Source organism: Giraffa tippelskirchi, chromosome 8 (assembly GCF_054371585.1).
Source record: "Giraffa tippelskirchi isolate mGirTip1 chromosome 8, T2T-mGirTip1v1.2.pri, whole genome shotgun sequence".
Classification (NCBI taxonomy): domain Eukaryota; kingdom Metazoa; phylum Chordata; class Mammalia; order Artiodactyla; family Giraffidae; genus Giraffa; species Giraffa tippelskirchi.
Window position 1 is genome coordinate 144,788,886 of NC_137282.1, and position 22,175 is coordinate 144,811,060.

The following is a 22,175-nucleotide window of genomic DNA, read 5'->3' on the forward strand; positions in this document are numbered from 1 at the left end:
ATATAAAAGTGTATTCTTACAATCAGTCCGGTCACAAAACCTTGAGAGCCACAGCTCTAACGAACTTTTTACCTGAGACATTTAGGAACAAACTATTCGCGGGTAGAATTGCTCGATCCCGCTCAACGAGATCTCACACGTTGGCTGAGGCCTCTGGGAAATGGAGTTTAGCGTCGTGGAGCATTCTGGGAATCGTAGTCCTGTATGGCCTCGGAGCGCCGTTTACCGCTAGTAAGTGGGGGTGGGGTTCTCCCCGCACGACCGGAAGTGGCCGTTGAAGCCGGCTGTAGGCATGAAAAGAGGTTGGCCAAGGGAAAAGTCCAGCTGCTTCGGCTCCCTTCGCTAGGTTTGGTGATTGTCCCAGAGCTTCCGGACCCGGGATCGGAGTGTGAGAATCGCTCTAGAGGGAAGCCCAGGTATCACTATGGCAACCGGCAGCCCTCCGGCCGCGTGACGTCACCTCTCTCACTCTAGGCTAGGAGCGGCCTCTGCGGGAGGGAGCTGGGGAGTCCTTAAAGAGGGCGCCCCTCGCCTCCTTCAGTGTGGGGGCTGTTCCTCCCCGATCTCTGGGAGGGCTTTGTTCTTTTGTTCAGGCCTAGGAGGAAGGCCTAGAGCCGGGCCCCGCCCTGTTTGTCCACCTCCCAGCTTTTTTGCTCCGCAACAGGTGTGTTTTCTTGAGCCCGCGGGGGTGTGAGCCCGCAAGTGTGCACTGAGGTAACCGTTCGAGTAAATGGGCGCCTCTAGCCGGATTCTAGGGTAGGCGCCGGGCATTTTCTTTTTTTTATTTTAATCTGCGGCCAAACCTGCGTACTCGATCTCCATTCAGTTTTTGTTCGGCGTCAGGAGTGCCACTTGCCTCTTTAATGCTCTCTCTGGGCATTTCTCTTTTCCAAGGATCTCTTGACCACTGTGTAAAACTCTTTTAAGGTGTGGTTGTGTAACGGTTGCCGCTGACCCCATCTTGTGTCTTTTAGGGCAACCAGCTTCAGCGTGTTTAAGGGCTCAGACTCCTGCTGGACGTCTGGGCTCCAGAAAGAGGACCCAGATAACGCTGCTTGGGAAACCCTGGTGTCCAGATTCCAAGAGGAACGGGATGAGCGCCTGAGATGGAAGGTAGTAGGGATGACTTGGCCGGGGGAGAGTGGGATAATGATGGCAAAAGAAACGTCCTGACCTGAGGATTAAATACTTGACAGAGCTGGAAGAGGTGAAAGAAAGGAGCCTTATATATATGAGGATAGAGAAAAGAAACAGTTACATCATAGGGAGAGACTTGGAGGAAGAGTTAGTTCTGCCTGGCTTTGGGATTGGGGAATGAAAAGGAGTAATGATTCAGAATGTCTATGATCCTCACATGACTTGTATTTATTAAAAATTAGAATGATAATCTTACAGTGAGAAAAAATCTTGGTAGTCATCTCTTCAAGTGCAAGAATCAGTTCTGAAATACCCCTGGGTGTTGGCCATCTGTTAAGCCTGTGCCTTAACATCTGTTAAGTCTTTGGCGGTATTAAACTCCATTTTGAGTACAGACTATTCCCTTGTTGGCTTTTTCTTTTTTTAGTTCCTTATATTAGGCAGAAGTGCCTTTCCTTGTAACTTCTGTGTTGATCTTAGTTCTTAGTCTTCGAAAGCAAGAGACTGCTCTCTGTTTAACACTGCTGTCCTTCAGATATGTGAGTTCAGCTGTTTCCAACTCCTACTCACAAATTCTCTCTCTTTTCTAAGTAAAATAGCCTCAGTTCCTTTGATGGGTCTCCATGTGATATATCTAGTGTGCATGCTAGATTGCTTCAGTTCTGTCTAGACCTCTTTTCTAAAAACTCTACCGCATGACAGCATGCTTCTTAAAATGCATTGCCTAAGACTACACATAGTCATTTAGACGTACTTTGAAAAACATCTTAAAAGTATGATGTCTTTTGATTTGGATATTTCTGCTGTTCAGTATCATTGTATTTGCTTTTTAAAAATCAGCGATATGCTGTTAGTCCTACATCTTTTTTTTTACGGAAACTGCTGTTAACTAGATTGACGTCATCCTTGTATAATAGAATTGCTTTTTATTCTTAATGTCAGGACTTCATATTTATTTATTATGATCAATTTTTTTGGCCAAGTATTTTAGCTTGTCAGAGTAATCAGTAATTAATATTAACTTGGTTTTTCAGTATTTTAACTGTTTTTTCCAACTTTATGGGTAAGGACAGAGCCCTGTGATATGTCACTCTAGACTTCTTTCTATGCTGTCATTGTCTTTACATTCTTTAGGTATGGCTATGCAGTCATTTGGTTTAACCTAACTGCTATCATACAGTCCTTTTTCTTGGATCTGTTTAATATCACTAAAAATCTTAACATTATTTATATTATTTACTTAGATTTGAGCTATACCTTATATTTGTCCTCACCTCTTTTTTTCTAAAGGTACAAAGAATGTCTGTTTTATTTCTTACAATTGTGTGTGTATCTACAAACAAAAACAAACAAAACAAAAAGTTTAATGAAAAAATCAATTGTCCTTCATTCTATTGCCAATGAACAATTGAAATTGTAATAAGAATAAGAATTCCATAGCCTCCAAAATATGAAACAAGAATAGAAACCAACAAAAACATGCAAGATCTATACACTGAAACCTGCAAAGCATTGCTGAGAAAATTTTTTTCCAGCTTTATTGAGATATAATTGATCCTGACATTGTGTAAGTTTAAGTTATCCAGGGGGATGACTTGATCCACCTATGTATTGCAAAATGATTACCACAGTAAGGTTAGTTAACCACATCTATCACCATATATATTTGTCTGTGTGTGTGTGTGTGTGTGTGTGTGTGTGTGATGAGGATATTTAAGATTTATTCTGTTAGCAACTTATAAGTGTATGATACAGTATTGTTAACTATAATTACCATGCTGTACATTAGATCATCAGAGCTTATTTATAACTGAACATTTATACCCTTTATTCAAAATCTCCCTATATCCCCCACCCGCCAGCCCCTGGAAACCATCATTCTGCTATTTCTTTCTGTGTTCTGCCTTTTTAGATTCCACTCGTATGATCATGCAATATTTGTCTTCCTCTTTCTTATTTCACTTAGCATAGTGCCTTCCATCCATGTTGTCCCAAATGACAGGATTTCCTTCCATTTTATGGCTGAATAGTATTGCATTATATATGTGTATATTCCCACTGTTAGTGGTAATGTAAATTGGTGTACCCACTGTAAAAAGCCATACAGAGATTCCTTAAGAAATTAAAAATAGAACTACCATACAATCCAGCAATCCCATTTCTGGCTATGTATCCAAAGGAAATGAAATCACTATCTCAAAGAGGTATCTGCAACCCCATATTCATTGCAGCATTATTTATAATAGTCAAGACATGAAAGCAACCTTAGTGCCCATCAGTGGATAAATGGATAAAGAAAATATGGTATATATTTATATTTCCATAGCGGCCATGCCAATTTACATTCCCACCAACAGTGGACAAAGGTTCCTTTTTCTCCACATGCTCACCAACATTTATCTCTCGTCTTTGTGATGATATTCATTCTAACATCTCTGAGGTGATATCTCATTGAGGTTTTGACTTGCATTTTCCCTGATGATGAGTGATATCAAGGACCTTTTCATATACATTGGCCATTTGTCTTCTTTGGAAAAATATCTATTAAGGTTCTCTGCCCATTTTTAAATTGGATCATTTGTGTGTTTTTTTGGGCTATTGATTTGTATGAGTTCCTTATATATTCTGGATACTGGCCACTTATTAGATACATGATTTGCAAATTTTCTACCATTCCATAGGTTGCCCTTTTATTTTATAAATTGTCTCTTTTGCTTTTTAGTTTGATGTTGTCTCTCTTGTTTTTTGGGGGATTATATATCTGTCTGTGTACAACATCTCTTACTCTTAAAAACTTCAATGAAAAAATCTTCATTTTTTTTTTTTCTCAAGATTTCTTTTACAAAATTTCTTTTCCGTTACTGGGCAAAATGAAGTCTGGAATAACAGTTGCTTTTATTGCTTCCTCTCCTTTTTGAGAATTGGACTTTCATGTCAACCATTACTCTGAATAGACCTCCCAAGAGCAAAGTTTGTTTTCATTTTGTTTATTGATGTTTGAGTTACTACATTAAGTGCATGAATCTTGAGCATACCACTTGATTAATTTATATATATTATATACAGTGTAACTACTACCCACACTAAGATACGGAATATTTCTATTGCCCCAGCAGTCTCTCTTGTGTGCCTGTCAGTCAGTAGCCCTCCAGAGGTAACCACTGTTCTAAGTTTTTGAATTTAATATACAGGCACACCTCAGAGATATTATGGGTTTAGTTCCAGCCACTGTAATAAATCATGTATTGAAATAAACTGAATCTCATGAATTTCTTGGTTTCCTAGAGCATATAAAAAAGTTATGTTTATACTATATTGTTGTCTAAGTGTACAAAAAGCACTATGTGTAAAAAAGTGTATATACCTAATGTAAGAAAAATAGGTAATTGCTAAAAAATGCTAAACATCATCTGAGCCTTTAGGAAGTTAGAGTAGTAGCATGAAAAATTACTGGTCACAGACCACCATAAAAAATACAGTAATAGCAAAAAGTTTGAAATATTGTTGAAAACTACCAAAATGTGATACACAGACATGAAGTGAGCAAATGTGTTGGAAAAAATGGTGCTGATAGACTAGCTCAATATGGGATTGCCACAGGCCTTCAATTTGTAAAAAGAAAAATTAAAAAAACCCAGTGTCTAAGAAGTGCAAATAAAGTGAAGCACAATAAAATGAGGTATGCCTGCAAATGTACTCATATAGTACATATTCTTTTGTGTTTGTCTTATTTTGCTCAATATTGTTTATGAGATATATCCATGTTGTTAGGTAAAGCATCCTTTTATATTTTGGAATACTATTCTATTGTATGAATATACCACAGTTTATCCATTCTGCTGAAAGCCATTTGGATTCTTTCTGATTTGGACATATTATAAATAAACCTTCTATGAACAATCTTGTACAAGTCTTTTGGTGGACATAACCCCTCATTTCTCTGGGAATATGCATAGGAGTTGAATTGTGGAGTCATAGAGCAGGTATATGTATATCTTTCATATATACTGCCAAACAGTTTTTCTAATGATTGGTAAATATTTACCCCCACAGCAATGTACAGAAGTTCTAATCTCTGTATTCTTGCCAGTAGTTAGTACTGTCCATGTCTATTGAATTTTAGACACTCTGGTGGGTAGGTAATGTAGCTAAGTATGTGTCATTGTGATATTTAATTTGTATTAATAGCAAAGTTTCAAAGGGTGAGGGGAAGACTTTTGGAAAGTAATCTGATTGTTAATTTATATTTTATATGTAGCAGAGAATATGTACATGTATAAAGGGAATATATCCATTCTTCACCAAACTCCCATCCAGACTGCCACAGTGGATACATGTTAAAGGGATGTTAAAGGGAAATTCCCTTTATACATGTACATTGTCAGAAGGCAGCAGAAATATTTTGCCTCACTTAATGAAGAATATGGATTAAGTTGTATGATGAAAGTGACTGTAAGTATGTAGGGGCAAAATTGAATCTTAAAGTAATTCTTTACTTCCTAAGTGTGTTGATGAAAGTACCAGGGTCCTAGTCAGCAGTTACCTTGTTTTTTTTGTTTTTTGTTTTTAGAAGGAAATGGTATAGTTCCTGCTGTTTTCATGTAGAAAAAAATAAGTGGATTTTATAGCTAACTTGGACAGGATTCATTGTAGTTTCTTTTCTCTCTGCTAGATCTGTCTGCTCCAGAGTCAGCCCTTTTCCAAGGGGGACATACTTTATTCCCATCAGCTAGTTTTCAGGTAAGTTGAGATTTCCTTTACATTTCAGTCCTTAGAGAGGAATTGTGTATTCTTTTGGTGTGACGTGTGTTTATCTAAGAACCAATGTTGGCAATTCATTCTGTGCTCCCATTTGCCAACCACTTTCTTCCTAACTCTGCCTCTCCACTTGACTACTATAATCATCACTTAACTTCTTGCTTATATCTTGCCATGTGCCAGCGATGAGAGAGCAAAACTTGATATTTTACCTGAATAGACCAATATGACTGCTACAAAAATATAAATACTAAAAAGGTGAAATGAGTACCATGGAAAATGGAGAATCAACAAAAATGTATGTAGTCTAGAGGGTTTAGGAGAGTTTATGCAGTTCTCATTGCTTCTTTCTTGTGTAACTGTATAGTACTCCGTCCTGTGAACTCTAGTCACCTTGACTTCCTCAAACTCAGCATTGTCTTTTCAGTTCAGAGAATCTGCAGGGTGGCTCTTGAATTCCACTTCGCTACACCCCTGCCTGGAAACTCTCAAAGCAGTAAACTGGAGCAGTTGTAGGGCTCACTTCATTTGTTTCCTGATTCATGGAGATCACTGTTCTTTGTTATCTGAGATTCAGTGCCTTGGAAACTTGTTTCATACATTTTGTCTGGAATTTTTTGGTTATTTATTGCAGGAGGGTAAATCCAATCCTGTTAATCCCATCAGGGCCAAAGCTTGATCTTTTTGAGGCTTGGTTTTGCACTGTAAGCTTTGCTAGGGCTGATTTAGTGTAGTCTTACTATTGGGCTGTGTTTTCAGGGTCCCTATGACCACCATTTACTTCAGTGATTTGCTAGGATGATTCATCCACCCCAGCAGCATAAATCAGGAATAGAGATCATGACCACAAAGGATACACAGTAGGATCAGAAGGAAAAAGATACTTATAAGGCTCCAAAGAAATCAGGCTGTACTTTCTCTCTTGCTGTTGTCCACAGAGACATGAGAAATGTCTCTCATCGAGGAAATCTGCTTGAGTCTCTCAGTCCAGAGTTCTTAAAAGGGAGCTGATCACATCCGTGTGTGCTCCCTTGTGGCTGTTAACTAGTCGTTGTGCAGGCCTCAAACTGGGCGCCACATGTGCCTCATAAATCTTCACGTATACTTTAAACAATGCTGACAGTCTGGTACATCCTGCCCCAGTATTCCAGGCACACAATAACTTCATCAGTCATTGACTATATAAACATTCATTTTCAGAGCTTGTTTAAGGTTCAGAAACATGGATCCAAGTGTCCCTGGAAATTAGCAAAGATTGAGCAAACCGGACTTGCTGCTTTAACTCTTTCTTCACAGGCTAAACTTGTCCTGCTCCTGAGGTGAGCTGGGACTGTTTGTGGGAGCTGATTGCTTATATCATCTTAACTCTGGGTTCAGTTGTGTCATGTTGGTAACTTGTTATTGCCTGTGAAGATTGTATTTACACCAGATTTTTGGAGCTCCTCCTCTGTACATTTCCCTTGTCTCTAGTATCTATCCTGCAAATCCGCTGCCTTTGTAATCCTGAGCTGCCACCTGTGTCTCTTTAGTTCAGGAAGACCACTGTGCCTTGCTCAGGTTCTCCTCCCTGCTCTGCAGTCTGGAGATGCTTCCAGGCAGGAAATTGAAGGATCTGTGGAGCTCATGTGACTTTCTCCCTTTTCTCAGGGATCACAGTTCTGTTCTGTCTGCTGTTCAAAGTACTAAAACCCTTGTTTCAGTTATATTGTGGAGTTTCATAGTTGTTTACACTGGGAAAGCTAGTCCAGTTGCTCTGTCATGGTTATAAGTCCCAATAATTCATCTGTTTTAAAACAAAATTAACTCATTTACTCAGAAAGTTCCCCTGCATTGCCTCTGAGTCCCACTAGAGTTGCACTGATAATATTTGGTAGTGTATTCTTTTAGCTTTTTCTCTGTGCATTAACATACAAACTTTCCTATTCATAAAAATAAAAATGGCCTAATACCATGTATGCCCTTTTTAATATGATATTTAATATGACATAATAATATACATTTCCTAATCAGTGCATATAGAGATACTTTATTTTTTGATACACTTTATTTTTAAAATGTCTACATGAACTGCTTTGGTATGGATGTACCATGAATTCTTTAACCACTGTCCTATTAATGGACATTTAAGTTTACTTTTTTTCCTCACAAACAATGTTGCAAGGATATTTTTACATATGTTTTTGCATCCTGGGGTGTTTCTAGAGAATAAATTCCTACAAGCTACAAACTTGGCTTGAATGATATATGCATTTAAAGTTTTGATAGATCCTGGGTAGATTGCATTAGGGTTCTGTTCCCACTGTAATACACATGAGCACTTTTAGCCATGTTCCCTAATCTGATATCTCATTGTTTTATTATGTTTTTCTTGGAGCATATTTTCATGGTTTTAATGCCTTAGATGAATTGCCTGTGTGGGTTGTTGGCCTTTTTTTGTTATTGTTGTAGGTTGTTCATCTTTTATCCATTTTGCTATCTGCAGGAGCTCAGAATGTTGCATTTTGTTTATGGTTTTTTACAGAAGCCTTACATTTTATGTAGTTTTATCTGTCAATCTCTCTCATAATTTTTGCCTTCCATTTTTCAAGCTTATGAAAGTATTTTTATGTCTTTTATTCTATTATGTTATTTTTGCTTTTTATTTAAAATTTAATGTCTAATCCAGCAAATATTTTTGTGATGCCATGAAGTAGGGAACTCACCTTATTTTTTTCTCTAATAGTTACTTGTTATGACACCATTTAGTGACTAATCCATCTTCTCAAAGCTAATTTGAAAGTTGCTTAATCCCATTTAGTTCTTTCAAACAAAGCTGTATTTTGGGTTGTCTGTTTTTCATTGAGTTTTATTCCATACTAGACCAGTCTGTTTTATCTTTCAGTATACTTTACTATGTTATTTAGTATATTTTGAAATGTGGTAGGGTAAGTCTCCTCCCCAGATTCTTTCAAACATATTTTTGGCTGTTCCTGCACTTATAGTAGTAAAACGTATTATTGATGTTAGTAGGTTTACTCTTGATACTTGAGATATCTTGGAACACAGAGATGATGATGATGATGATAATTATGAAGATCAATACAATAGCAGTCAACGTTGACTGAGCACTTGCTAGATGCTAAATTAAGCATTTGATAGCAAACATTTCTTATTTAATTCTTACAGTAATCTTATGAGCCAGGTTCTGTTTTTATATTCATTTTGCAAAGAAGGAATTATCAAAATAATTTTTCAGATAGCCCAGAACTTCCCTTACTTCTATCAGTATAGCTAAATTTGCCCCTTTCCAAGGTAAATGCTTTATGGCTAAGCAGAAATATGTCTGGTCTTCCAGGAATCAGTGACCTTCAAGGATGTGACAGTGGACTTTACCCAGGAAGAATGGAAACAGCTGGATCCCGTACAGAGAGGTTTATTCAGGGATGTGACATTGGAGAATTATACACATCTGGTCTCTATAGGTAAGGATGACTTTTCTGAGTTAATATCTGGAGGTGTGGAGGAGGAGGGAACTCACGTACTTAGGTGAGTTTTTTCCTTGCAGTTAAGGAACCAAAGACTTCCAAAGTTCAAAAGGTTTTGAAAAGGTTTCTACTCTCTAGTAGGCTTCCTTCATAGCTCAGTTGGTAAAGAATCTGCCTACAATGTGGGAGGCCTGGGTTTGATCCCTGGGTTGGGAGGACCCCCTGGAAAAGGGAAAGGCTACCCACTCCAGTATTCTGGCCTGGAGAATTCCATCGACTGGGAATCAGTTGATGGAATCACAGGGTCACAAAGAGTCGGACACGACTGAGCAGCTTTCTCTCTAGTAAGTAGAAGGACAAACTAATAATTTTTCTGAACCCAGATCAGTTCCCAAGTTATACCACATTTGGGAACGTATAACATCGAAGCTTTGTATATGTTTTACTTCCATCTGATTTGTCCACCTCTCCTTTCCTCTAAAGACAGCGATGAGAATGAACTCTGAGAGGGCACTTTTCTCTCACTGCAGAAAGGTAACTTTTTTTTTACTCCAATGACTAGGACTCCAAGTTTCCAAACCTGATGTGATTTCCCAGTTAGAGCAAGGGACAGAGCCATGGATTGTGGAGCCCAGCATCCCAGTAGGGACCCTTGGAGGTAAGTAGTGGATACCTGGCAGATGAATGTTATTAACTCGGACCACCAGCCTGATGAGAGGATTTTACATCTGAAATGTAGATGTACTTGCTTTCTCCTTAAAGTATCTGTTGTGGAGAATGGAAAGGCATCTGTACTCTCTTATGTGTTGTCAAAACACTAAATCTCAACATGTGAATACATATACATTTTCATACTACTTTCAAAGGATGTGTCCTTCCTGCTTTTTTCTAAAAGCAACTTTTTGACATGGAATCTGGATTCTATCCTTTCCCAACCTCCTTTGGGACCCAAGTCTTATAATTATTAGTACTTTTCAGCCCTTACAGTTTTCTTTTTGGATCTCTAGGCTCCATCCCCAGTACCTTCAAACAGAGATAGGTACCTAAATTCCAGATACTTTTACTCAACACTGTTAATCTATCTGGCCACCATCCAGTCTGCCTTGTTGTTTTCCCAACCAAACTCTGCAAAAGTGAGTTCCATACCTGTAGATGTCGTTTTTTTTCATACCTATTCCTGCCTTAATCTCATTGTGTAGCTTCTTATCCTACACAGTATTGTCCTGTCCTTGACATTATGAATAACTTTCTTCTAAACCTTGATTCTTAAACTGCACAGAGAGACCTCTTCAAAGATCTGACCCTGAAAAAATATAGAAACTAAGACACTCTAGGTAAGGAATATATCTTCAGAAGTAATGAGGTAGGCATAGGGGGTCCTTTTTTATGGGGAGAAAAAAAGCATGCAGTGTTCAAATTTGGGAAGTGCTGAATTAGCTAAATTTTAGCAGGTTTCACTCTTTTTTTTTTTGGCTGTGCAGGGTCTTTGTTGCAGACCACAAGTTTCGCATTGTGGTGTTGGCTTGTGGATTCTGGAGCACGGGCTCAGTGTCACATGGGCTTACTTGCTTCATGGCATGTGGGATCTTCCCAGACCAGGGAGCCAACCCATGTCCCCTGTATTAGCAGGTGGATTCTTATCCAGTGTGCCACCAGGGACGTCCTTTAGCAGGTTTCTTATTAGAGAACCACTCAAAGATTTTTTTTTTTTAACACAGTTGGGAATTATGAATTTCCAAGAGTTGGATAGAATGTAACATTTCTCTCCCCCATCCTCCCAACCATGATTCTGGTTAGTTTGGTTTTTTTTAATACTGCACCTTTAAAATCTTTCTTTTAAAGATGGTTTCATGGAACACAATTTGAAAAACTAATTTTTTTAAAATAAGAGCTTTATTAACTTGTGTTTACAGTTTGTTAACTTTTGGAAAGTTACAATGAGGTGGCCACTGGCCCAAGCCCTTGTCTGCATCATTTTCCTGTCCTCTTTATTACCATCTTTCTAGGCTGTCTTGGTGACTTGGCCCCTGCAGGATTGTGAGATATATAGATATAGATATTTATTTATTTACCTATCTATCTATCTATCTATATCTATATCTATATCTATATATATATATATATATACACACATATTCTGTCTTACTAGTCTACCTTGTTCTTTTGCAGCCTGAATGTCAGCACCCTCTATTATCTCTCCACACACAAGGTGTTGGAATATACTGTGGTCATTGCCCATTGACTTTGCATACTGTATAATAAAGTGAAAATTACTTCCTGCAGTAGGAGTGGTACTATTCAGTCTGGCCTTCTGGAATTTTCTCCAGTCTTTCATTTATTACCCTACTCCTGATACTCTGGTTACTCTTTTGGTTAGTGCATGCACAGTATGACAGTGTGGATGATATTGGTCAGTCTGTTGCATGTTTATTGCTTTCATCTGGATCTCCAACCTGGCTCAAGATCAGTCACTTCTACACTCTTTTTGCCTTGAACAGCATATGACTCCATGGTCTCCATATCCTTCCCTGTGAAGTACTTCCAGGAGGTATTTTTTATGGTTATTTACTGTACAAGTAGTAGTTCCCTCGTGGCTCAGCTCGTAAAGAATCCGCCTGGAATGTGGGAGACCTGGGTTTGTCCCTGGGTTGGGAAGATCCACTGGAGAAGGGAAAGGCTACCCATTCCAGTATTCTGGCCTGGAAAATTCCATGGACTGTTTAGTCCATGGGGTCGCAAAGAGTCAGACACGACTGAGTGCCTTTCACTCACTATACAAGTATATCCTTCTTAGTGTCAGTTTTGTTGTGGAAAACATATCCATTTCTTATATTGATTGGTTGTTCCCCTGCAAACTTGTTTTGCATTAATCTTCTTGTCCTTGCTAGAGAAATATTGCTATTATGAGGCTGCTTGCCCTTCTGCATGCTGATAGGTGCTACACCATTACCCATGGTTCCAGGTATGGAGGGGATGGTAGGCAGCTCTGGCTCCCTGCCCTGCTCCTCATGCTTGCAGTGATAATGGTGATGATCACAACAGGGCTGGCAGTGCAGGTGATTCAGGATTTGCTGGAGGTCTGCTGTACCTTCCTGTTACCAGTGGAACCAAAGAAATGCTGTTTTAGATACAGCCTTTTTTTCTTTACTAAATCTGCCAACACTGACTACCCCATCATCTTTCTTGTCTTGGCAGGAGACAAACTATCCCAGAGTAGACAGCAGAATAGTGTAACTCTACTTCCTGATTATGTACTTTTCTGGTTTCTTATATTGTTTTGCTTGTTTGCTGAAAACTGCTTTCTTTCATAAGTATATTTTATTCATCCATTACACTAAACACACTCAAGGATCTTTCCTTATTGCTGCTCTTTTTTCACATACATTTCTTACATCTTTAGCTATTCTTTTCCTTCCTCTTTTGAGCTGATAGTTTCTATCCTATATTTGAACATTTTAGTTATTCTGCTACTTCTGGCATCTTCCATCCCCTCAAACACCATATTATAGTCTAGTCCTCCTTTTCTCTTCCTAATTCTCAAAATGCCTAGGGTTGTCCTTGTTATCTTCCTCCACCTAAATTACTTTCTTTGCTATTTACAACTTTCTCATTTCTAGCAGTGATACAGGTACTCCTTCAGTTTTCTAGGCTATAAACCATGGAGCCCAAGTCATATCTTCTGTTTGTTTTATCTTGAAATCATGGTTCTTAGATTTTTGTTTTGTTGTTCATTGGCAAGGAATCCCTGTTCAGCCTGCCCTTTTTAGATCCAGTCCATCTTGTCTCCTTTTAGCTATGTCTGTGGACACTTTCTAAATTTACTGTCACCTTAAATGGAGTTCCCTTCCTGGTAGAGATTATCTGTGAAATTAAATTAGGCAGTCTCTTGCTGCTCTCATATTTTATTTATCATTCTCCTTAGCTCTTTCCAAATTTCTCCCCAAATAATAAGCCTGTATTTGAAAGTTCTTAGAATTCCCTGAGGGCTTTATTTTTAGTTTCATTAGGTCATCCCCACAGTAACACTTCTGCTGCTGTATTTGTCTTTTTTCCCTCAGTTCAGAGAATGCTGACATTTTCTTTTTCTTTCAGACTGGGTGACAAGACCAGAAAATAGCATGACAGCCTCAGAGCTGGGCATTTCTGGAGAAGAGCCATCTCCAGGGGCAGTAGCAGAAAAGCACAAAAGGGATGATCCTTGGAGCACCAACTTCTTAGAAACCTGTGAATCCAAAGGCAGTGCAGAGGGGCAGCAGGCAAACGAACAGACACTGCCAAGGGAAATAAAAATAACTGAAAAGACCATACCAACTTTGGAGCGAGCACATGTAAGTAATGACTTTGAAAAAAGCATCAATGTGAGTTTAGACCTTTTAACACACAAAGAAATATTTCCAAAACAGACCTCTACTAAAACAAGTGTCAAACAGAATTTAAACCCAGTTAAAAAAGAGAAGTCTTGTAAGTGCAATGAATGTGGGAAAGCTTTTACTTATTGTTCAGCTCTTATTCGCCATCAGAGAACGCATACTGGAGAAAAACCCTATAAATGTAATGAATGTGAAAAAGCCTTCAGCCGGAGTGAAAACCTTATAAACCATCAAAGAATTCATACTGGAGATAAACCATATAAATGTGATCAGTGTGGGAAAGGCTTCATTGAAGGTCCATCTCTTACTCAACATCAAAGAATTCACACTGGAGAGAAACCCTATAAGTGTGATGAATGTGGGAAAGCTTTTAGTCAGAGAACCCACCTTGTTCAGCATCAGAGAATACACACTGGTGAGAAACCATATACTTGTAATGAGTGTGGAAAAGCCTTTAGCCAGAGAGGCCACTTCATGGAACATCAGAAAATCCATACAGGAGAAAAACCTTTTAAATGCGACGAATGTGATAAAACATTTACCAGGAGCACACACCTTACTCAACATCAAAAAATCCATACTGGAGAGAAAACCTATAAATGTAATGAATGTGGGAAGGCTTTCAATGGACCCTCAACATTTATTCGTCATCATATGATTCATACTGGGGAAAAACCATATGAGTGCAATGAATGTGGTAAAGCCTTCAGTCAGCACTCAAACCTCACTCAGCATCAGAAAACACATACTGGGGAGAAACCTTATGATTGTGCTGAGTGTGGGAAATCCTTTAGTTACTGGTCATCCCTTGCTCAACATCTCAAAATTCATACTGGAGAAAAACCTTACAAATGCAATGAATGTGGAAAGGCTTTCAGTTACTGCTCATCCCTTACTCAGCATAGGAGAATTCACACCAGAGAAAAGCCTTTTGAATGCAGTGAATGTGGAAAGGCTTTCAGTTATCTCTCAAACCTTAATCAACATCAGAAAACTCATACCCAAGAGAAAGCTTATGAATGTAAGGAATGTGGGAAGGCTTTTATTCGAAGTTCATCTCTTGCTAAACATGAAAGGATTCATACTGGTGAGAAACCCTATCAGTGTCATGAATGTGGGAAAACCTTCAGTTATGGCTCATCCCTTATTCAGCATAGGAAAATACATACTGGAGAAAGACCTTACAAGTGTAATGAATGTGGGCGAGCCTTCAACCAGAACATACACCTTACACAGCATAAGAGAATTCACACGGGAGCAAAGCCTTATGAGTGTGCTGAGTGTGGCAAAGCCTTTCGACATTGTTCATCTCTTGCTCAACATCAAAAAACACACACAGAAGAAAAACCCTACCATTGTAATAAGTGTGAAAAGGCCTTTAGCCAGAGCTCCCATCTGGCTCAGCATCAACGAATTCACACTGGAGAGAAGCCCTATAAGTGCAATGAATGTGACAAAACCTTTAGCCGGAGCACTCATCTGACTGAACATCAGAATACTCATACTGGAGAGAAACCTTACAACTGTAATGAATGCAGGAAGACTTTCAGCCAGAGCACTTACCTCATTCAGCATCAGAGGATTCATTCAGCAGAGAAGCCTTTTGGATGTAATGATTGTGGAAAAACCTTCAGATACCGTTCTGCTCTCAACAAACATCAGAGACTGCACCCTGGCATATGACTCTTCTAGGATCATAGGGGATACATTTATTCGGGGATGCATTTACTCTGGTTTGTCCTTTTGTTCAACACAAGAGTCAGAGTGGATTGAGAAACTGCTGAAAATACTTTTACTTTTCACTGTTGTGCTGTGGAATGGCAAGTGCTTTGGGCTGAAATAATCTGATTATGTTGTTAAGCAATTTTGTGACATTGGCAAATTCAGCCATTTTAAGCTTCAGTTTCCTCTGTGAACCGAGGGATTTGGAGTAGGTCATTTCAAAGGTCATTTGGAGTTTTATATTCAGTTTTGTATGTTCACAATATATTCTTGAATAGGATTGTTATACATCAGCATTTTGCTGTGTTGCATCTAGAGTATATGTATTTATGCATGTTTTGCTAATAGAAAGCATTTATGTTTCAACAAGTAGACTGGAGGTCTGTTATGCTCCTGTTCTAACACATTCAAGTTCTTTAAGTAACTGATTCCTAATAAAAAGAATTTTAAAATAGCCTCAAATTAACAATTCAGGAGCATGTAATGGCTCACTTAAGTCAGTACAGGTATTAAACCTTCCTATTATTTTCTCTTCTAGTATGTTTTAACATTCTAGAAGTTTATCACCACTACATAGACCCTCTTCTATAGCTTACATCTGTGCTGTTTAACCCTAGTTACATAGTGAAATCACTTCAGTAACTATAAAATTCTGTTGCCAAGACTCCACCACCAGTGACTAACTGGTCCAGGGAGTAGGGTCCAGGTTTCAGTATCTTTTTTAAACTCCTAATATGTACCCTGGAAAAAACAACTGGATTAGATTTCAGTACTCACTCCCTTAGTACCTCCTTGTAGCTACTCCTAGAAGTTCACAGGTAGCTATTGCATACACATAATGTAATTTTGACTGTTAGTTTGTTTTGTAAATTGATTTCTCAAACTTTGAGAGGTAAGGTCAATTTGTTTCCTTACCAAAGTGCAGAAATTAAATGGCTGTATAAAATAATGGTCATTTTATTTGCTTTTCCTTGGCCACCTGATATCATAAGCAGATGACAGTGAGTGACACCCCTGAAGATGGGTGGCCCATAGGCTGCATGGCCATTTGTGACAACCCTAGTCAAAGTAACATTTGAGCCAGAAATAAATGTGAATCTAGCTGTAAAGAGATTGGCCCTCATATTTTCTCCAGATACAGTTTGATTACATGGTCAGCTCTTTTAGGAGCAATTGACAAGTTCCTAGCCTGGCCTTGAGAATGGGGAGCTCTGAGAACAAAAAGTAGCACTGAAATTGATCGTTATTTATATAAAGGGGTTCCAGACTCTTCCCACAAAGGAGATTTGGGGGAGCAAGTGCTGTAGCTCACTTCAAGTGAAAAACATCCAGTTATTTTTGCTTATTTAATGCCAGTGACCTGCATCAGATTTTTGTCACCTCCTTAAATGAAGATGCCAGGCAGTGAAGAACAGAATTCAGGAAATAAAGTAGCCATTTAAATCTCGGGACTTTTTTCTGTTGTTGTTTTGAAACATCCTTGAAGAAATGTCATCTTGGTATTTCTTAATTTCTCAAGGCTTCCCTTACGTAGGAATTTTATTTATCCCACAGCAGAGAGGTAAACACTGGCAGAGAGGAATGGATCTCAGGTTATAGGATACACTTTGGTTGGAATCTGAGCCACTCCCACAGCATGAGGAAATGAAGTTTCTATATCCAGGTGAAGGGTCCTCCTGTTTCAAAGGAGATCCCAAAATAGAAAATATCAGAGTTTGTCTGGAATGGACAAGAAGACTCTTGTTCTTTTGCCACACTGATTCCCATATGAGGGAACAGAATTTATTTGGGAATTTCTCACTAACCTTGGAAGATCTTACTTTGTTCCATTAATTTGATCTCTTCATAGATAACGGTCAGATCAAACCCAGAGCACTGGGAATGTGTGATCACTGCCTAACTTAATTCTTTTATTAAAAACAAATCTGATCTTTCATGCCTTTATATTCTCAGAATGGATGTGTGCTAACCACTCCCAGATAATACAGGCCTGGAGAAGGGATAGGCAGTGTGGTTCCAGAACTTAACACGATCTCACAACTCTCTGCTAGCTATCCCAGTTTTCCCAAAGTGGGTGAATTTGCAATTGCTGCTGTTTTTCAGACATACCAATCTACTTATACACTTTGGTAAACTAAGGTTTGGTCCTTTATCACTTGATCTGTCCCTTAGCCATGTACTTAACCTTCCCTCCTTACTCCTATTTTAAGAGCAGAGTGAGTAATTTTAAGTTTCAAACTTTTTTTCTTAATTTTGTCATTTATATGCCATAAACACCAACTATAACACTAACATTACTTCCTTAACATCATACTCAAAAGAGTAGAGCAAAATTAAAATCTAAAGGGGAGATTTTGAAGTTAGAAGTCATAACTTCTTCCTTGAAGTTATAATTAGTCCAGAAAAGGAGCAGAGGGATTCAGTTTATCTTAGAGGCTTCACAGCCACTGAAGCTGTTCAAAAATAAAAGGATCTCAGAAATAACTCAGAGAAGGCAATGGCAACCCACTCCAGTACTCTTGCCTGGAAAATCCCATGGACGGAGGAGCCTGGTAGGCTGCAGTCCATGCGGTCGCTAAGAGTCAGGACTGAGCGACTTCACTTTCACTTTTCACTTTCATGCATTGGAGAAGGAAATGGCAACCCACTCCAGTGTTCTTGCCTGGAGAATCCCAGGGACGGAGGGGCCTGGTGGGCTGCCATATATGGGGTCGCACAGAGTCGGACACGACTGAAGCGATTTAGCAGCAGCAGCAGCAGAAATAACTAAAAAAGCCAGATAGTTCTTTATGAAGCAAAGAATTCCCTGTTATTTACCAAAAAAATCTAATACTAATTTTCATATGTATCTTTGGATGTCCTAGGTTGAGCCTTTAGAGACTAGATGCAGTGAGCTTCAGTATACAAGTAGAAAGGTTGACCTTGAAACAGTATAAATGGTTCAGTTCAGTCGCTCAGTCGTGTCCGACTCTCTGCGACCCCATGAATTGCAGCACGCCAGGCCTCTCTGTCCATCACCAACTCCCGGAGTCTACCCAAACCCATGTTCATCGAGTCGGTGATGCCATCCAACCATCTCATCCTCTGTCGTCCCCTTCTCCTCCTGCCCCCAATCCTACCCAGCATTAGGGTCTTTTCCAATGAGTCAACCCTTCGCGTGAGGTGGCCAAAGTATTGGAGCTTCAGCTTCAACATCAGACCTTCCAATGAACACCCAGGATTGATCTCTTTTAGGATGGATTGATTGGATCTCCTTGCAGTCCAAGAAACTCTCAAGAGTCTTCTCCAACACCACAGTTCAAAAGCATCAATTCTGCGGCGCTCAGCTTTCTTCATCGTCCAACTCTCACATCCATACATGACCACTGGAAAAACCATAGTCTTGACTAGACGGACTTTTGTTGGCAAAGTAATGTCTCTGCTTTTAAACATGCTATCTAGGTTGGCCATAACCTTCCTTCCAAGTAGTAAGCGTCTTTTAATTTCATGGCTGCAGTCACCATCAGCAGTGATTCTGGAGCCCAAAAAAGTAAAGTCTGACACTGTTTCCACTGTTTCCCCATCTATTTCCCATGGAGTGATGCCATGATCTTAGTTTTCTGAACGTTGAGCTTTAAGCCAACTTTTTCACTCTCCTCCTTCACCTTCATCAAGAGGCTCTTTAGTTCTTCTTCACTTTCTGCCATAAGGGTGGTGTCATCCGCATATCTGAGGTTATTGATATTTCTCCCAGCAATCTTGATTCCGATTCCAGCTTGTGTTTCTTCCAGCCCAGCGTTTCTCATGATGTACTCTGCATGTAAGTTAAATAAGCAGGGTGACAATATACAGCCTTGACGTACTCCTTTTCCTATTTGGAACCAGTCTGTTGTTCCATGTCCAGTTCTGACTGTTGCTTCATGACTGTTAAAACAGGAGAGAACATAGCCAAATGTTCTAGTGGATTTGATAATTTGGGAATGTTTTGAATCAAGAATAAATAGTAACTGCAGAACCTGGGCCTCCTAATTTTACAGTAAAGAGGAAGAAGAAAGACAGTGGAAGGAGGCATGACCCCCTAGGCTTACTACCCCAAATGCTGGGCACTAAGTATTTATAATTGATTAACTGGTTGAAGGTTAAGAAGGGAAAGTACATTAAGAGGATGGAGGGGAGAGGTCAATACTTCATCATGATCATAATCATGGCCCAATTCCCTAGGTAAATTATAGCATCCAGGCTGGAGAGATAAGGAAATGAAACTAGGAAGGGACTGAGAAAATAGAGGGACACAGGGCCTGTGAATACTGTGATATGAGTTCAGGGGGCTTAAAGAGCTATGTTAAAAAGTCGAGATGCCTCCCTGTTTGCCTTTCGGGGCTAATAGAGATTGCTGAAGAAACAGCACTTTGAAAAATTTTACTTGATCTCTCTACAGTTCAAGCAGCTAAGAAAGATGATTGTACAACATGAGATAGCATATGCTGTTCAAAATCATCCTTGACCTGAGCTATTGGCACTCTGCCTTTGATACCTGGAACATATCCACCTTCATTTCCCTTAGGATGAATTATTTTCCATAAGTTTCTTGACCCTTCATGCAAAACACCACCTGTAATTGAGTCTGTTTATTTTTTGATGACTGACTGCTGACAGTTTTCAAGCCCCCTCCTTTCCCCTTGTGCTTCCTATCTGGGCAAACTAAATAAGCAAGCCTGGGTGCTTCCTCCCTTGGTGTTTGGGTAGAGGGTGTTCAAACCACACAATCCCTGGCTCACATGCATGAACCCCAATCCCAGTCCAGCCCTATCCACCATAAACCTGATATGGGAATCCCTCCCTGCTCTTGGGCTATTATCAGGACAGTTTGGGAGCCTGCTGTGCTCTCCCCAGAAAGGTTTTATTTATGGACAATAAATCTTTTCATACTCTATTGGGGCATGTGGGGAGACATCAGACTTGACATCTGAACCAAATTTTCAGTGGGGAAGATCTGTCCTGCCTATGTGGGGGTGACCATAGCACCTCCACCCCAGACTGAGTCTTTGCATGAACTAAAGCTCAGGTTTCAACATATAAAGGTATTTGGAATCAAGTTGTTTCCCTGAAGAAATTCTGGTTCAACTACAAAAACACCCTGCAAAATTAAAATCATGTATACGTGGGACTTCACTGGTGGTCCAGTGTTTAAGACTCTGCATTTCCAATGCAGGGGTGTGGGTTCTATCCCTGGTTGGTCCGCATGCCACACGGTGTGGCAAAAAAAAAAAATCACATCTACTTGCTGCATTGAAACAAGATATAATGTTAAATCACATATAATTACTTTGCTCTCTGTGTGGCCTATCAGTGCTGGAGAGTGTTTACAGTTCAAAGTTTAAGACATGTAGCAAGACATTTAAAAAATTAATTACATTTTTCTTCTATAAACAGCAATTATTAAAATTTAGTGGTGGTATATCTGTCCAGCTAATGGTAGAGAGTGGTACCCAGGAAAAATCTATGACAAGACCAAAGTCAGAGAAGTCTCTTTCTCTGGATTTGTCCTTGGGAAGATGGTTTTGGGGGAGGAGGGAGATGATATGAATGACCTCACAGTGTGATGGAACCTGTATTCTAGACCCTGTTTTAGACACATCTTTGTCTCAGATGGGCTCAGATGGGTGCCTGGGCCATGGATGAACTCACCCTTGAATAGAGGTGAGGGCATTCCTCTCCATCTTGGACTAGTGAGAAAGCATAAAGGCTCAAGATCCAGGTCCAAGAGAATTTGTCCTTACTGAGGCCTCTGGGCAATGTAGTTCTGAGCAGATTACTTTGGGGCCAAGAGAAATCTGGAGCCACAGTTATGGCACTGCCCAAGAAGACCAGGAAACAAGGAGTGCATCTATTGATGAAGCAAAGTATTTTCAGGGGCCACTTCTTATTTGGTCCCTTTTCACCTCTAGGCAATGTCCCAGGCAGAAACTAATGGCCATACTTAGTTTAACTGAAGAAAATTTAACCAAGAGAGGGAACCAGCAAAGGAGAGTGGAACACTAGCATCTAACAATTGCAGGAAAACATTACCACCTGGAGCCTGAAAGAGCAAGAGCAAAAGAAAAATGTATTCATTTTCTTTGGCTGCTGTAACAAATTGGTGCCTTAAAACAACAGATCTGTTTTCACAGACTTGTAGTCCAGAAGTCTAAAATCAGTTTCACTGGGCCAAAATTGAGTTGTTGGCTGAGCCACAGTCCTGGAAGCTCTAAGGGGAGAATTAGCTGGGTGGGTAAAGCAGCATGTGAATTTAAGAATGTTTTTAAATCAGTTCAGTTCAGTCTCGCACTCAGTCGTGTCTGACTTCTGAGACCCCATGGACTGCAGCAAGCCAGGCTTCCCTGTCCATCACCAGCTGCTGGAGCCTGCTCACACTCATGGCAATCGAGTTGATGATGCCATCCAACCATCTCATCCTCTGTCGTCCCCTTCTCCTCATGCCTTCAATCTTGCCCAGCATCACAGTCTTTTCCAATGAGTCAGTTCTTCACATCAGGTGGCCAAAGTATTGGACCTTCAGCTTCAGCATCAGTCTTTCCAATGAATATTCTGGACTGATTTCCTTTAGGATTGACTGATTTGATCTCCTTGCAGTCCAAGGGATTCTCAAGAGTCTTCTCCAACACCACAGTTTAAAAGCATCAATTCTTCAGTGCTCAGCTTTCTTTACGATTCAACTCTCACATCCATACATGACTACTGGAAA

The 22,175-nt window shown here is 39.6% G+C and overlaps 1 protein-coding gene and 2 long non-coding RNA genes across 5 annotated transcripts in view; 1 reads left to right on the forward strand and 2 right to left on the reverse strand.

Moving 5' to 3' along the window:
- The window catches only part of LOC145518513 (uncharacterized), a 59,995-nt gene extending 59,601 nt beyond the window's left edge, over positions 1–394 (reverse strand). The window contains exon 1 of the long non-coding RNA XR_014062944.1: positions 73–394. This is a non-coding gene — a long non-coding RNA (uncharacterized LOC145518513). The remainder of the gene's footprint in view (positions 1–72) is intronic.
- On the forward strand, positions 274–16,898 carry ZNF184 (zinc finger protein 184). Of its 3 annotated transcripts, none has more exons than XM_081523004.1 (6): positions 274–416; positions 975–1,113; positions 5,810–5,877; positions 9,230–9,356; positions 9,922–10,017; positions 13,452–16,898. In XM_081523004.1, the coding sequence occupies exons 2-6, from the start codon at positions 1,107–1,109 to the stop codon at positions 15,410–15,412; spliced, it is 2,259 nt and encodes a 752-aa protein (XP_081379130.1). In that variant the 5' UTR covers positions 274–416; positions 975–1,106; the 3' UTR covers positions 15,413–16,898. The 3 variants fall into 3 exon arrangements, with proteins under 3 accessions (XP_081379130.1, XP_081379132.1, XP_081379131.1); XM_081523006.1 differs by lacking the exon at positions 274–416 and adding an exon at positions 468–756; XM_081523005.1 differs by lacking the exon at positions 274–416 and adding an exon at positions 468–664.
- LOC145518521 (uncharacterized) lies at positions 14,392–20,695 on the reverse strand. The gene is made up of 2 exons (XR_014062953.1): positions 18,571–20,695; positions 14,392–17,127 (listed from the first exon to the last, which is right to left on the reverse strand). It is a non-coding gene; the product is annotated as an uncharacterized LOC145518521 (long non-coding RNA).
- Between the last annotated feature and the right edge of the window lie 1,480 nt (positions 20,696–22,175).